Genomic DNA, 16,425 nt, shown 5'->3' on the forward strand with positions numbered 1-16,425 from the left:
CTGGGAAATGTCGCAATGTGAGCACTACAGCACATGGCACCATTCAATATGTAACTAAGTGATAGTGATTATAAGTCAATGGCTTTGAATGCAGTTTCCATTCCTTTGGAGAGAATATGGTTATAAGCTGCCAGTGTGAACAGAGCCTAACCGTGTGACAATACCTGGACTATAAGTGACTGACTGCAAAGCAATTCCCACATTATGTAAAATTCTGATAAATTCCGTTCACTGACATTGCTTTACACACGATATGTAATCTTCAGTGACAAGTGTCCACACCAGGGCGCACAGGGCGTGATATGGGTACAGTGCCCAAAACAAATATGGCTACTAACGTTCAGACGTCATCGATGACGTGTTGCTTCCTGATATCACGTGATAATTTCAAGCACTGAGATTCGCCCAAAAAGTTGAAATAGGAGGGTCCACGTTAAATTCTCGGCGCGTACGAGTCTCTACCGGGTGATGGAGCCTGAGGTTCTGTCTTTCACGATCCCAGTAGAGAGTAATAAAATCGTGTTTGTGTGGAACATCACCGCGCAGCTGCCGGAGGGCGCCATTTATGTGAGTCTGGTCGTTACCGATTTTATGCAGAATGTGCGCTCTGACGGGGGCGGGGTCTTCCTCGCGCATGCGTGTTGTTTGCTTCCAGGATTGCATTTCTGACGGCGCACTGTGCTTGTGATGTGTCCTGAAAGTGTTAGCATTCTCGTATAAATAAAGCTTTAGAGTGACAAATTAAAGCCCCACACGCTGACTGTTGCCCATAAATTAGTAATAGCCACGCAAGGAAGACCTAAACGTGAGATGTAGCCATTGTTGTGGCTGCACATATTTATAAATAATGTAATCCTGACCAAAGGCACTCTCCAAATGGGCCACTTTAGGTGGGGTTTACCTAAGCCCCTGGTTCACAGGCAGGGGGAGGTGTATAAAAGTCCATGGGCCTCATAGTGAAGGCACACATTGGTCATTAAACAATGTAGCAGTTTCCCGCAATCAAATCATGGGGTTAAGTAGGGACGTCATTGGCTCCTCCCACCATTCTAACTGCTTAGCTGCTGTGGTCACTTTTCTCCACTGCATCTAAAGGGTTAAACTTGGAAAACAGCAGAAATTCTGCTCAGAGCCTGCTTTCTGGGGAGAATGCACTTCTCAGAGGCACCAAATGGCAGCTCATGGGGCGTCTGCCAAAAAATAAAATAGGCTCCCCCAAGGTGGAAGCAGCAGATCCTACCTGCTCTGTGAGTTGTGAGCTGCGGCCTGGATGGATCCAATTTGAGGTTTTTTATTTAGCACATCCCACAGATTGGATTGAGATTTGGGGAGAAGCGCTTACCTCTTCAAAAACATCCAAGTGTTTTAATGGAAATTTCTTAAGGGAATGCTCCAACTTTTTGGAGTGTTTGAAGGCGTTTTTAATTTCCAGAAATCTTTTCAGAGACACCCCCCCCCCCCCAAGTTTTTTTTTTGTTTTTTTTTTGCAGTTTCTGATGGGACAGTAGGATGCTGAAAAGACTGAACATATGACCAGCAAATCCTTGGTGATTGTATACATAGGCATCCAGTGGGTGGTACTGCTCAGTGATTGACAGTCTTCCCTCTATGACTGTGCATGCAGAGAACTGTTAATGACTAGTAAGACTGCTCACCTTCCATCCGTCCCTCTATCCATCCGTCCCTCTATCCATCCGTCCCTCTATCCATCCGTCCCTCTATCCATCCATCCGTCCCTCTATCCATCCGTCCCCCTATCCATCCGTCCCTCTATCCATCCGTCCCCCTATCCATCCGTCCCTCTATCCATCCGTCCCTCTATCCATCCGTCCCTCTATCCATCCGTCCCTCTATCCATCCGTCCCTCTATCCATCCGTCCCTCTATCCATCCGTCCCTCTATCCATCCGTCCCTCTATCCATCCGTCCCTCTATCCATCCGTCCCTCTATCCATTCCTCTATCCATCCATTCTTCCCTCTATCTATCCTTCCCTCTATCTATCCTTCCCTCTATCTATCCTTCCCTCTATCCATCCTTCCCTCTATCCATCCGTCCCTCTATCCATCCGTCCCTCTATCCATCCGTCCCTCTATCCATCCGTCCCTCTATCCATCCGTCCCTCTATCCATTCCTCTATCCATCCATTCTTCCCTCTATCTATCCTTCCCTCTATCTATCCTTCCCTCTATCTATCCTTCCCTCTATCCATCCTTCCCTCTATCCATCCTTCCCTCTATCCATCCTTCCCTCTATCCATCCTTCCCTCTATCCATCCTTCCCTCTATCCATCCTTCCCTCTATCTATCCATCCTTCCCTCTATCCATCCATCCATCCCTCTATCCATCCATCCATCCATCCATCCATCCATCCCTCTATCCATCCTTCCCTCTATCCATCCTTCCCTCTATCCATCCATCCCTCTATCCATCCATCCCTCTATCCATCCATCCATCCCTCTATCCATCCATCCATCCCTCTATCCATCCATCCATCCCTCTATCCATCCATCCATCCCTCTATCCATCCATCCATCCCTCTATCCATCCATCCATCCATCCCTCTATCCATCCATCCATCCCTCTATCCATCCATCCCTCTATCCATCCATCCCTCTATCCATCCATCCCTCTATCCATCCATCCCTCTATCCATCCATCCCTCTATCCATCCACCTATCCATCTATCCATCTATTAGCATGTTAGTATGTCCCTGTGGGAGTTGTTATGGTTAATATTTTATATTAAGTTTTGATTATCATTTAAGCAATTTATATATGTTTAATAATTTTGTATTTTTGTATTAGCTTTATAAGTGTTATTCATAAAAGCAATAGCACTGAGCGTAGTCGCTTTAAAGAGGCCTTTGTCTAAAGTTTCTTTGTTACTGAAGGTCCAGAAACTGGACAGATCTGGTTTTAAGGAATTCAGCAGGATCCATAATTTACGATTTTGTTATTTCCAACTTTCATTCCATTTTTGGTCATGTACTAAGCCGTCCCCTTTTCTTTTGTGGTTGTAATAAACTACTGTTTGGGCATCTGAGTTTCAGACAAAGCCTGGTACACGGACATTGACTGTGTTCTTGTGTTTGTCTCCGATGCATCGCTATTAATTGGACCAACATTGGCAGATCTGGAGATCCCTTGCATCTCACCCTAAATTAGCTCTCCCAAGAAAGGGGTTTCCACGACAGAACATGGTGCAGAAACCCGGGATGGTTAACTGGACCTCTCTGTGACCCGACTACAAAGACCTTCCCAGGAACCACTGAACAAAATCCGCGGTGAGTAACCCATTGTGTTACAAATGTTTCAGTGCTTTCTGGAGGTCCGAGACGGGTACGTAGTGGTCCAACAAGACCATTCTTATCAAACCTCTGCCAGTGTTTGGATTTTGTGTGTATGATTGAAATAATAGAGATATGCCTTCTGTGATCTGTTATATGTATCAATGTGTTTTTAAATGTGCGAATGATTGTTGAAGGAAATTGAATGAAGAGTATAACATCTCAGCAGTTGAAAGATTATATGTTGTCCTGTGTTTTCTATATGACTGTTATGTCTGGAATTATATTTTAAGCTATGAGGATCCTTTAATGTGGGACTGATTGATCTTTGAGTGACGGATGTATTGTAAAAATCTGATAAACCATTGTGCTGGTGTTTATGTTCTCTTCAATTTGCATTTAAGATGGGAATTGGCTTAATAGGAGGTGTAGTTTGTAATCATCCAGTTTATCCAGACAAAGAAACATATAGCCAGAGAGGGAAAACTTATTGAAGATTTTATTTTTGGAGCTGCGCCCTCTACAGGACAAGAAAGGGATCTTGTTTGAGTAGTTGAAATCTGATATGGTCTGGATACACTGTCTCTTTTGTGTTTGATGTAATCTGTTTGAGTCAGAGGTAGATGGAGATTTTGTAGGAAATTAGCTTAGTCTCCCATGATATATTATATTGAGAAGTAGAAGTAATCCCAATAACTGTTGGTAGTAGAGTTTATGAATTGTTATTTGTTTGGTTCTGTCTCAGAATTGTACGGGTACAAAGGGCTGGTAACCTGATGCTTCCTAGAAATTCTTCTCTTGCGAGAACAGTGGTTCTGGGAGTAGAAATCCTTCTCTTGCGAGAACAGTGGTTCTGGGAGTAGAAATCCTTCTCTTGCGAGCAAATTGGTGCTGGGAGAAGAGTAGAGTCTTCTGCGGTTAAGACTCTATGGCCCATTTCAGTTCTACGGTTAACTGCGGGCATTGAAGTTGCAGTCAGAGGACTGGCAGCTATAGGACGTAATCAGCCTCAGAGGTACCACCCATGTCCCTACAAAGGATATAGAAGAAAGACGAAAAGGGAATGAAGCAATGGATTGATGCAACATGTTATTGGAATTTTTTTTTTGTTTTGGGAGACGTTTTTCTGCAAATGTGAAGACTGTTTGAAAGATAAAACAAACAGGTTAGAATGTGGTAAAGTATCCAAGTGTCTCTCACTGAGTGACCATAAATCAGATTAAACCATTCATGGTGGTGTATATGTAATCTATGATAGTATAAAGGCCCAGGGAACGCTGCAGTCTCTATAACTGATGTAAACCCTGCACTGCCTCCCCCTTCAGCACCCCTGCCATATGCAGGATCATTGGGATAGACCTGCAGACACTGTGGCCAACACAGTCCCTCTGGAGCTAATATTGCGTGTCCTGTGTTTCCCCATGCCCAGGCATATTGCCCTTGCTACCTAGATCCTGAATCTCCTGTAAAATTACCCTTACATTTAGAACATATCTCCAGGGTATTCAGGAGGTATATCTGGCCAAAGGAAAACCTAATCTTGGTAACTTTCCAGAGAATGGAGTTTAACAGAGGATTAGACACTGGTTTTAGGCAGAATAAGCGACAAGATCTGTTGCAGATTGTAGCATAGGACCATACTCAGTTTTGGGTATGAACATAATGATAAGATTCATGGACTATTGCTGCGGTGTGTTATAAATGCCCATAGACCTACAGTCCAGGGCGCTGTACCAGTCTCCCAAAGTGGAGCAATATGAAATGGATGTATTTGAGGGAATATCCCCTGGGGAGCTGAACTAGAAAGGAAAGCGTTAATTTGGCCCCCCTGCAGCCAAGTAGAAGAAAAGGGAGGGGTAGAGGGGGAATCCACCACAAGAAGGAGATAAGAGACTAAACTACAGGAATACACAAAAGAGTGAGGAGAAAAAAAATAGCCTATATGTAACCATTATAGAGGAGAAATAACACAATAATGTTTATTGATAACAAGTAAAATGGTGCAGTGGGTACAACCGAGAAAGGGCAGCATCACAACAATCAAAATACGTAAAAGGAATATTTATAATGTTGTATTATAAAGGAATGTTTATAATGATGACCACAAGCAGCAATGTGAATAGACCCGTATTGACCTATAATGATACAAAAAGCAGCATGAGTTATAAAAAGTAACATGCTGCGTGTGTATGTAAGGCAATGAGTTTATAGAACAGAATGGAATGATGGTGAAGTATATTACAGCAGCAATGTATGAAGAACCATACAAAAGTGAATGGTGTAAATGTAAGGTGCTTAAAAAAAAAACCCACCAAAATATAATGAGAAAATGTGCAAGCAGTAGCAATGGTAAATGTGTCAGCTAAAAAGACTGAAGGTATGTCAGCCATGCTGCATAGGAAGATAACACAATGTGTGAGAGGATGGTACATCGCTACGGACATCTTGTTAGTGTGTGATGTCCAGAACCAATGTGTGGTTTTGTGATTAGTGTCACCTTCATCAGGGTGTGGGGTTGTCACAGCCCTAGAGGCTTTAAAGGCTTAGACTACAGCAATGTAAAAGGTTGGGCTTGTGGGCAAAAAGGGTTTGTTTGTTTTATTGAGGGGCAAATGTCCCAAAAATGCAACAACTACTATCGTGACCCCCACCACCATAGGAAACTGACAATTCAGATGTCTCCCACAACCCCATTGTCATCTCCCGGGGACTACATTCACTGTTCCTATTTTGTGATCCAGGTTTTAGTTTTCTCATATTCACTTATTAATTTAAGGACAGACGTGTTGCAGAAAATTGGGACCTGCATAGAATTTACCCTAATTGGGCCCAAGGTGACCACCCCCCTTAAAAGAAGGCACCCTGTGTAGTCTCCGAATCCTGACTGACAATTCCCAAAGCTAGTTGTTTGACTCGAGAATAAATCCAGACAGTTGTGGTCACATAAGCAAAATAGACGTGGGAAAAACCTTTAACCCTTTACCGCCACAAGCAGGTTGGACATATAGCCAGCGTCCTCACCCAAGAACACGGTGGCAGACAGCACCCTCCAGAGTATTACTCTGGGAGGCTACATTCAGTTATTACAGTGACCCCTGCTTCTGTAAGAGCTGGGCAGCTGTTTCAGAGCTCTATTAGAAAGACAGAGGACATAGTGTTAAGCTGCCCCCTCACTCCAAGCTCCTCATGCTGTATCTGAAAGACTCCAACAGGCTCAGACCCACCATCTTTCAGTATAAAGGCCGGACAAATATTAAGCTTTTCCCTCTTTACATTCCCCCATAATGCTCTCAAACTGTAATGGTCTAAATCCAGCTGCATGATTAACAGTGGATTGTAGAAAAGGGAGGAGAATATTTGGATGGGGAAGTGGGAGGGACCGTGAGCCAAGACCTGCCCCTGAGGGAGGGACCATGAGACAAGACCTGTCCCTGTGGGAGGGACCGTGAGACAAGACCGGCCCCTGTGGGAGGGACCATGAGACAAGACATGTCCCTGAGGGAGGGACCATGAGACAAGACATGTCCCTGTGGGAGAGACCATGAGACAAGACATGTCCCTGTGGGAGAGACCGTGAGACAAGACCTGCCCCTGAGGGAGGGACCATGAGACAAGACATGTCCCTGTGGCAGAGACCGTGAGACAAGACTTGCCCCTGTTTTTCAAACTAGCAGATGAAGAAGTTCAGTTTGATATGACACATGACTGTCAGGCATTGGTGGAGGCAGAAACAGAGGACTTGACGAATATCACTGATGTACCACTCACTAACCCCTCTGCTGAGTATTTTATAGATGGTTCCATAGCTTTGGACAATGATCAAGGACTGTTCATCACTGGGTATGCAGTAGTCCACAATGGTAAGGCAGTAAGAACCATTCCCTTCGAGCTACTCTGCGCAAGAGGTTGAGCTGAAGGCATTCGCTGTAATGTGCAGTCTGGGAAACGGTAAGAAGAGTAATGTATTTTCTGACTCACAATACGCTTTTGGGGTAGCACACGACTTTGGCGTCATTTGGCGGAGCCGTAATTTCCTGAAGTATGCGCAGGCGGTAGAGCAGCTACTCGCAGCATTCACCATTCCCCAAAGGGCAGCCATAGTCAAAGTATCGGCACACGCACGGGAACAAACTCCCCTTGCAGTAGGGAATGCACTGGCCGACAAGCCGGCTAAAGAAGCAACAAGACTACCTCTGACAGGAATACTGGCCATAATAGACATAGCCCTCTAAGGGAGCTTAGTGACCGAGAGTGCGGGGCGCCACCTTTCAGCAAAGGAGGCTGGCACCGTACCGGCCCCAGTGGCCGTTGATCGTGAACGGTTTCAGGTCTTCCAGACCCAGGCCCCCTCAAACGAACAGAATGCAATGCGCTGTACGGTCAGAGTCAGTGGTATGGCAGGTAAACACCCGGATTTGCCTCCCTCGCTGCCTGTTCCCCATGATGGCTGCCCTGGCACATTCCCCGGTGCAAAGGTGTGACGTGTGCGGTAGTGCTGCAAAACTGATGTGCCCCAGGGTTCCCGAATATGGCTGCAAAGTATGTCTTGTTTGTGCAAAACACAGCCCCGGTAGGCCTATTTGAGTTATGCAGAAATTCAGCACCAAAACCAGATTACTCATTTCAGAGACTGCAGGTGGACTACATACTGCTGCCTAAGGTGGGTACTTATGAATATGTCCTGGTATGTCTGAAGCTTAGACCGTGATGAAAGATAATACAAAGACCACAATTACCATCAAGAAAGTAATAAGTAAGGTGGTTTGCAGATATGGGTTTCCCAAAACTATAGAAAGTAACAGAGGTGCTTACTTCAATGGAGAATTAAATGAAACAGATCATGGCTACTTTGGGATTAGAACATGCTTTCCACGTTCCCTTTGACCCACAAAGTAGTGGGAAGGTGGAACGCTTTAACGGTACTCTTAAATTAAAGTGCATGGAGGAAACACACTTGTCCTGGGTAGATTGCTTGCCCATCGCACTGCTTTCAGTGAGAACTGCCCGAAGAGGTATAAAGAAGCTGTCCCCATATGAATTAATGTTTGGTAGTGTTCCTTAGACAGAATTATATTTCCCACAGCAATTGCAGGCCTCGTATGCTTTTCTCACTGAATATGTCGCTGAGTTGCACAAACATCTGACTGTTACTCATAACTGTGTTCTTTCCTCCATCCCAGACCCCAAGTTTATAAGCGGCACACACACACACACCGGCACCAGGCGACTGGGTCGTGGTCAAGAGACACATAAGGAGACCATTTGAGCCTAGATCCAGGGAACCATTCTAAGTGATGCTAACCACTGCCACTTCTGTCAAGATCCAAGGCAAAGATACAAAGATAACCACTCTGCCTTTTGGATTATGCTGATGGCAACTGTACCTCTTGTCCTATCAATGAGGCACTAAGGGTACCTTCACACTTAGCGATGCAGCAGCGATCCGACCAGCGATCTGACCTGGTCAGGATCGCTGCTGCATCGCTACCTGGTCGCTGGTGAGCTGTCAAACAGGCAGATCTCACCAGCGACCAGTGAACAGCCCCCAGCCAGCAGCGACGTGCAAGCGACGCTGCGCTTGCACGGAGCTGCCGTCTGGAAGCTGCGGAGACTGGTAACTAAGGTAAACATCGGGTATGGTTACCCGATGTTTACATTAGTTACCAGCGCACAGCTGTGTGTGCAGGGAGCAGGGAGCCGCGCACACTGAGCGCTGGCTCCTTGCTCTCCTACCATAGCTACAGTACACATCGGGTTAATTAACCCGATGTGTAATGCAGCTACATGTTCAGAGAGCAGGGAGCCGCGCACACTGCTTAGCGCTGGCTCCTTGCTCTCCTAGCTGCTGTACACATCGGGTTAATTAACCCGATGTGTACAGCAGCTACATGTGCAGAGAGCCGGAGCCGGCAGCACAGGCAGCGTGAGAGCTGCAGAGGCTCGTAACTAAGGTAAATATCGGGTAACCACCTTGGTTACCCGATGTTTATCTTGGATACAGCTTACCTCAGCTGTCAGATGCCGGCTCCTGCTCGCTTCATTTGTCGCTCTCTCGCTGTCACACACAGCGATCTGTGTGTCACAGCGGGAGAGCGGCTTTGAAGAAAACGAACCAGGGCTGTGTGTAACGAGCAGCGATCTCGCAGCAGGGGCCAGATCGCTGCTCATTGTCACACACAGCGAGATCGCTAATGAGGTCACTGCTGCGTCACAAAAAGCGTGACTCAGCAGCGATCTCGGCAGCGAGCTCGCTGTGTGTGAAGCACCCCTAAAAGAGGACTGTGATAACAAACTGATAAAGCATCACCAAGTTCTGTTCCAAGATATGGACTCTAAAGCACTAAGAACTGTTGGATATGCACTCCGAGCCCAATATCTTCTAATTCTATGCCATATCTTGCAGATCCCCTGACCCTATATGAGGACTATAAGTTACGCCTGTGATGCTCACACTCTTAGGACTGGAAAAACTGTGAGAGTACTTCAATTACTCGTGATTATTTGTAATGATAGTTGTTTCCAGAAAAGTGACCATGGATGTTTTGAGCAATAGTGAACTGTGGTTTACACATTCTGTGTAGACTTGTGAACAACTTTACCAATTTAACTAACATTTTGAGTCTAAGACATCCTGAAGGAATGAGGTCTGTCTCAAAAACTGCTGAAATTTGTGTACCAAACCTTCGAAGCAAAGGACGTTTGACTGATATGTGTTGTGTTGGGAGAACCACTGACATAATACACTGCACAATTCCTAAGGATTTATATCTAGTATGTGGTCACCAGGCCTATAAATGACTTTCCCGGGGCGCAGAGGGGATCGACACCTCTGCACGCCTTATGCCGCTACCTTCATATTTCCTCATGGTGTTCTAGATATAAGTGCTTTACCCAAACGTTCCCTATATAACCGAGCTGCAGACAAATGTCTCCGACAATTTGGTTCTCAGGTATCACTGGGTGGCTGATGGGCATTCTACAGATGGGAATGTTGGTACTATTAGTGTATGTAGCTGCTAGAATTGCTATATTTGTAATGACAACACTATGAAAAGAGACATGTAAGATCAAGTATCACAGGCCGTCAGTTACCACATGTGAAAAATACCTCAGTGCTCCCTTAGTAAATATATATGATGACATTTACAAACAAGATATCTATCGGTGAATGGGGTTGGCCCCTCCATGCTGTCATAGCATGGGGATATAGCTGATGGATAAATTATCTGTAAATAATAAAAAGGGAGGAATTGTTATGGTTAATATTTTATATTAAGTTTTGATTATCATTTAAGCAATTTATATATGTTTGATAATTTTGTATTTTTGTATTAGCTTTATAAGTGTTATTCATAAAAGCAATAGCACTGAGCGTAGTCGCTTTAAAGAGGCCTTTGTCTAAAGTTTCTTTGTTACTGAAGGTCCAGAAACTGGACAGATCTGGTTTTAAGGAATTCAGCAGGATCCATAATTTACGATTTTGTTATTTCCAACTTTCATTCCATTTTTGGTCATGTACTAAGCCGTCCCCTTTTCTTTTGTGGTTGTAATAAACTACTGTTTGGGCATCTGAGTTTCAGACAAAGCCTGGTACACGGACATTGACTGTGTTCTTGTGTTTGTCTCCGATGCATCGCTATTAATTGGACCAACATTGGCAGATCTGGAGATCCCTTGCATCTCACCCTAAATTAGCTCTCCCAAGAAAGGGGTTTCCACGACAGAGTGTTAACATGCTAATGAATGTTCAGCGTCCAAGGATGATCTCACTCACCTCTCTGCTGCCATCGGCGCCCGACGCTGGATTTTGGCTCAGTGTGCATCACCCCGGAGTTTTGGTCAGTTTGAAGTTAAGACGCATACACCCAGCTTCATAGTGCGCATGACCCAAACTCCGGGGTCATGCGCAATGAGCCGAAATCCAGTGTCGGGCAGAGATGGCAGCGGAGAGGTGAGTGAGATTATCCTCTGACACTGCACATTCATTAGCATGATAGCACGGCCACAGGGCTAATGGAGCTAAGTAGCCAGGGGAACTAATGGCCAGGGAACTAGTCCCCTCGCTCATTAGCATACGGTAAAAGATCTTTAGAAATTCTTTTTCTAAAGATCCCTTTATCTATGCTAGTGTATACAGGGATGGTTAGGCAGGGATTAGCAATATGCACCCAGAACTGCTTGTGCTTCTGGGTGCATATTGCACCTGACAGGTTCCCTTTAAATACTGATGTAAAAACCTCACCAAATACTCAACGTGTGTACGTGGCCTTAGACCGAATCTTTCCTGAATACTTATATCTATATATAATGAATATTTTCCTATAAGCTGCTCTTTCTCCTCACATGAGGGGTAGAGTTCATTGTGTCATGTTCTGCCCCCAGGCCTGCAGTAACCCTAACCCCATCACAGTCTATCAATTTGGTTCATAGTGATCCTTTATTCGAGTGACCTATTCTCACTAGTTATGCGTGAGCACTACCATGCTCGATGGCTTCTTACTCGTATCTAGCAGGTCGGACGTTCTGATGGCTCAACTTGAGTATAGAGCATTTTTCCTGAAGATCTTCCAGAAAAATACTTGAGTTAACTGTTGACTTCCATTATACTTGGTACTCGAGTCAAGCCCATAAGAACATACGACCTGCTTGTTACTAGTACCGAGCACCCGAGCATGGTAGTGCTCACTCATCACTAGTTTCGAGTACTGGGCACCTGAGCATGGTAGTGCTCACTCATCACTAGTTTCGAGTACTGAGCACCTGAGCATGGTAGTGCTTGCTCATCACTAGTTTCGAGTACTGGGCACCTGAGCATGGTAGTGCTCACTCATCACTAGTTAGGAGCACCCAAGCATGGTAGTACTCACTCATCACTAATTCTCACACATTTCTCTTTTTCTAGTGCTCTTTGCAAGAAGTATTTTTTCAGTACTGAGCACATGAGCATGGTAGTGCTCACTCATCACTAGTTACGAGTACCGAGCACCCGAGCATGGTAGTGCTCACTCATCACTAGTTTCGAGTACTGAGCCCTCAGGCATGGTAGTGCTCACTCATCACTAGTTAGGAGTACCCAAGCATGGTAGTACTCACTGATCACTAGTTTTGAGTACTGAGCATGGTAGTGCTCACTAATCACTAGTTTCGAGTACTGAGCCCTTGAGCATGGTAGTGCTCACTCATCGCTAGTTTAGAGTACCGTGCACCAGAGCATGGTAGTGCTTGCTCATCACTAGTTAGCAGCACCCGAGCATGGTAGTACTCACTCGTCACTAGTTTCGAGTACCGAGCACCCGAGCATGGTAGTTCTCACTCATCACTAGTTTCGAGTATCGAGCCCTCGAGCATGGTAGTGCTCGCTCATCACTAGTTAGGCGCACCCAAGCATGGTAGTACTCACTCATCATTAATTCTCACTCATTTCTCTTTTCCTAGTGCTCTTTGCAAGAAGTTTTTTGTCAGTTTGGACCTCTGTACTCACTGAAGCTTTTCCCAAATGCTGGCGTGGCAGAGCCTGGGTACTATGCTGTCATCAAATACTTCTCTTCCCAAAGTGCCAAGAGAGCACAGGCATCGTGTAACAAGAAGAATCTCTTCCAGGACACTCCTGTAAAGGTAATTGAGATGGCAGTGATTCGCAGTGTGACCTTCTTCAAGCAAGTAATAGCGTGGATGTACAGTCACAGCCGGTACCATAGTCTACACCTGCACTCATTATGCTGCTGAATGTCACTGGAAACAGTCAACAAGCTTGTATATAGACAGTCTCTAGCAGCTAAGGCTCTGTTCACATGTCCAGTAGTTATTTTCACTTTTGGATCTGTTTTGTGATGACAAAAACAGAAATGAGATGATCCAGTGCAGGATTCCATTCATATGAATGGGGACAGAAATGTCATATAATGTCTTTTGTTTGACTACAATCCGTTTTTCTAGCTGGATGAAAAAACGTAATCTACACGTTTTATGGTCCGACTGATAGTAACTGGATCTTTTCTTTTTTTTTTAAGGGGTTGTGCAGGACTTTAAGGCCATGTGCCCATGGGACAATGTACCCGTGGATTTTGCCGCCGAAAACCTGCGGATTTATCTGGATTTTCCAGATAAATCTGCAGGTTTAAGCAAGTACAGACACTCCCCATGTTACCCTAGGGGTTTCGGGAGTGCTGTATCAATGCTGCGGTATGTGCAGCTGCGGAATATGCTGCAGATGTCCCACAGCCGCATGTAACTGCATGTCAATTATTCATGCGGAAATATCTGCGGAATTACCGCTCCTCCAATATGGAGTTAGAGGACGGGACTTCCGCAGATATTTCCGCACTTGTCCCACAGGTTTACTGCCAACAAAAATGCTCGAAACCCGCAGCAATGGATAGATGCGGATTCTGGGGAGGAGCTGCGGGAAACCTGCGGACAAACCTGTGGAAAAATCCGCGGATACATTGTCCCGTGGGCACATAACCTAAGGCTGTGTGCCTACGCTGCGTTTTTTTCATGTGCTTTTTTTCTTGCAGATGTTAATCTATACTGTAAGTAAAAATGCATCCCAGCAAAGTCAATGAGAATCCTGACTTGTTGTGTACATGTTGCAAATTATTTTTCTTGCAGATTTTGGCAATTAAAAACTCTGGAACACTTCATTTTTTCTGCGTTTTTTCCTGTGTCTGATATAATCCACTGCAGTGCTCATGCTCAATCACTGCAGTGGATTATATCTGTCAGTGCTGCACTCGCAGCACTGACACTTAGCCTCACATATCATGCATCCGCCATGGGGTGTGAGGCGATCCGTAGCTCAGTAAGGCTGGTTTCACATCAGTGGTTTTTTGCCTGTAGGCAAAAAAACGCAAACCGCATATGACCGGAACCTGTGGATTGAATGTGCAACGCATGCAACCGCAATTGTTATTTTACCGGATCCTTCTACTTCTACTTTTTATGGCTGCTGTGATGGATGCAGCAGGACACAGAATTTATTGGCCGGCACTGGAGTCAGCTGATCAGGAGTCAACTGAACTCCTGATCTCACAGCCCGCACGCGCTGCGATGGATGCAGGTTATCAGCAGTCACTGCCTGCTGCCGATCACGAGTGACCGTGTGCGGGCTGTGTGGTCAGGAGTTCAGCTGAGTTCAGATCAGCTGTCTCCAGTGTTGGCCGATTACTTGTTCTGTGTCCCGCTGACACTTGAGTTAGCTGATCTGATTACTTGTTCTACTGGCTGTGTGGTCAGGAGTAGAGATGAGTGAGCAGTAAAATGCTCGGGTGCTCAATGGGCAAAGCCCGTGTCGATTTTTTTTTTTTTGTTTAAAATTCATTAAAAAATTAAAAAAAAAACTCCAAAAACCCCAAACACATAACCCTAACCCTTGGGTTAGGGGTAAAAAGAAAATGACGTGGGCTTTGCCATATTTTTGTATGCTAGCCAGGTACAGCAGGCTGGTACGGGCTGCTCCCAAACCCCAGCTGCCTATTTGTACCCGGCTGGAAACCAAAAATATAGGGAAGCCCTTTTTTTAATTATTTCATGAAATTCATGAAATAATTAAAAGAACCCGATGTGGACGTCGCCCAATTTTTGTGTCTAGCCAGGTACAACTAGGCAGCTGGGGATTGGGTGGCCCCCCTACACTGCGAATTGCAGTCCGCAGCCGCCGCAGAAAATGGCACTTTCATAGAAGCGTCATTTTCTGGCACTGTTTCCAACTTTTCCAGCAGCCCTGGTGTCGGGTGGAACGCTAGGTAATAAGGAGTTAATACCAGCTTTGTTTTACAAGCTGGTATAAAGCCCGAGATGTCAGGCCAAGTTTGACCCGGCCATTAACAATCTCCAATAAAGGGTTAAAAAAAAACACCACACTGAGAAAAAATACTTTATTAGGAATAAATACACAGACACACTTAGGGACTCCATCATTATTTCTCCCTCTCACCCCTCCATGATCCTGGTCTTCTGTCTGAGAGAGAGAGAGTGAGAGATTTCTGTACTGACTCTGCCAGGCTGCTTTCTGGGCATGCTCAGTACAGAAAACAGGATTCTGACTGTCAGGATACGGCGACTTCCGGTACAGCAGGATCTGGCGCCCATTGAAATACATTGCAGGTACCGCTGCAATCTAACGGATCTATTGACATGCGGTATTTCTTCAGCGCTCTATTGGGAGACCCAGACGATTGGGGTATAGCTACTGCCCTCTGGAGGCCACACAAAGCACTACATTAAAAGTGCAAGGCCCCTCCCCCTCTGGCTATACCCCCCCCGTGGTATCACGGGTTCTCCAGTTTTAGCTTTGTGTGCGAAGGAGGTCAGACATTCCATGCATAGCTCCACAGATTTTAGTCAGCAGTAGCTGCTGACTATTTCGGATGGAAGAAAAGAGGACACATATAGTGTCCCCAGCATGCTCCCTTCTCACCCCTGGATGGTGTTGTAAGGTTGAGGTACCTATTGCTGGTACAGGGCTGGAGCCTGACATGCTGTTTTCCTTCCACATCCCCTTGTAGGGCTCTGTGGAAGTGGGATCCTGCCGGCCTCTCAGCTCTGATGCCGGGCTCCATCCACAGACCCATTAGAACCTGATGGAGACGGAGCAGGAGTACGATCAGGGACAGGCCCTGCATCATACAGGTACTCTGTGTCCCCGGCAGGCACAGACACACTCCGGGCTGGCTGGGTGTTGTAGTGCGCCGGGGACCGCAACGTGGAGTTGGTGTCCCTACAGATTACTGGGGGATTGTTTGTGTTTGGGAACGCAGCGCCTACCCCCTCTGGACCGGGCGGCGCTGCTGTGACTTGTGGTGCGCCGGGGATCCGCCGTCCGCGCTTTTACGGCGGCGGCGGTTATAAATTTAGTCCCCGGCTTTTTGGGCCTAGGACGCCGGCAGCTCCGTTTCGTTCCCGCCCCCACCCTGTCATTCAGGGTAGGGGAGAGACGCTGTTCGTTAGCAGCGACGAGGGCTGGAGCCTGATTTACATGCTCCAGCCCTCACACTATGCACAGAGGGAAGCAGGCTTCCCGCTCTTGGCCAGGAACGCCCAGGGCCCGCCCCCCTTCCTCTCTAGAGACGCCGGCAGCCATTACATGCAGTCTGGCTGGAGGAAGGACGCAAGGCTCTGGGAGACCTGGACTAGGGG

The 16,425-nt window shown here is 46.1% G+C and overlaps 1 protein-coding gene across 1 annotated transcript in view; it reads left to right on the forward strand.

Moving 5' to 3' along the window:
* Window positions 1-437: 437 nt before the first annotated feature.
* Window positions 438-16,425, forward strand: part of RDM1 (RAD52 motif containing 1) — a 34,455-nt gene continuing 18,467 nt past the window's right edge. Inside the window, exons 1-2 of the mRNA XM_075347737.1 lie at window positions 438-567; window positions 12,724-12,903. Of these exons, the coding sequence (XP_075203852.1) occupies window positions 469-567; window positions 12,724-12,903 (279 nt within the window). The 5' untranslated portion in view covers window positions 438-468. The remainder of the gene's footprint in view (window positions 568-12,723; window positions 12,904-16,425) is intronic.

Source organism: Anomaloglossus baeobatrachus, chromosome 5, assembly GCF_048569485.1.
Source record: "Anomaloglossus baeobatrachus isolate aAnoBae1 chromosome 5, aAnoBae1.hap1, whole genome shotgun sequence".
NCBI classification, from domain to species: Eukaryota; Metazoa; Chordata; class Amphibia; order Anura; family Aromobatidae; genus Anomaloglossus; species Anomaloglossus baeobatrachus.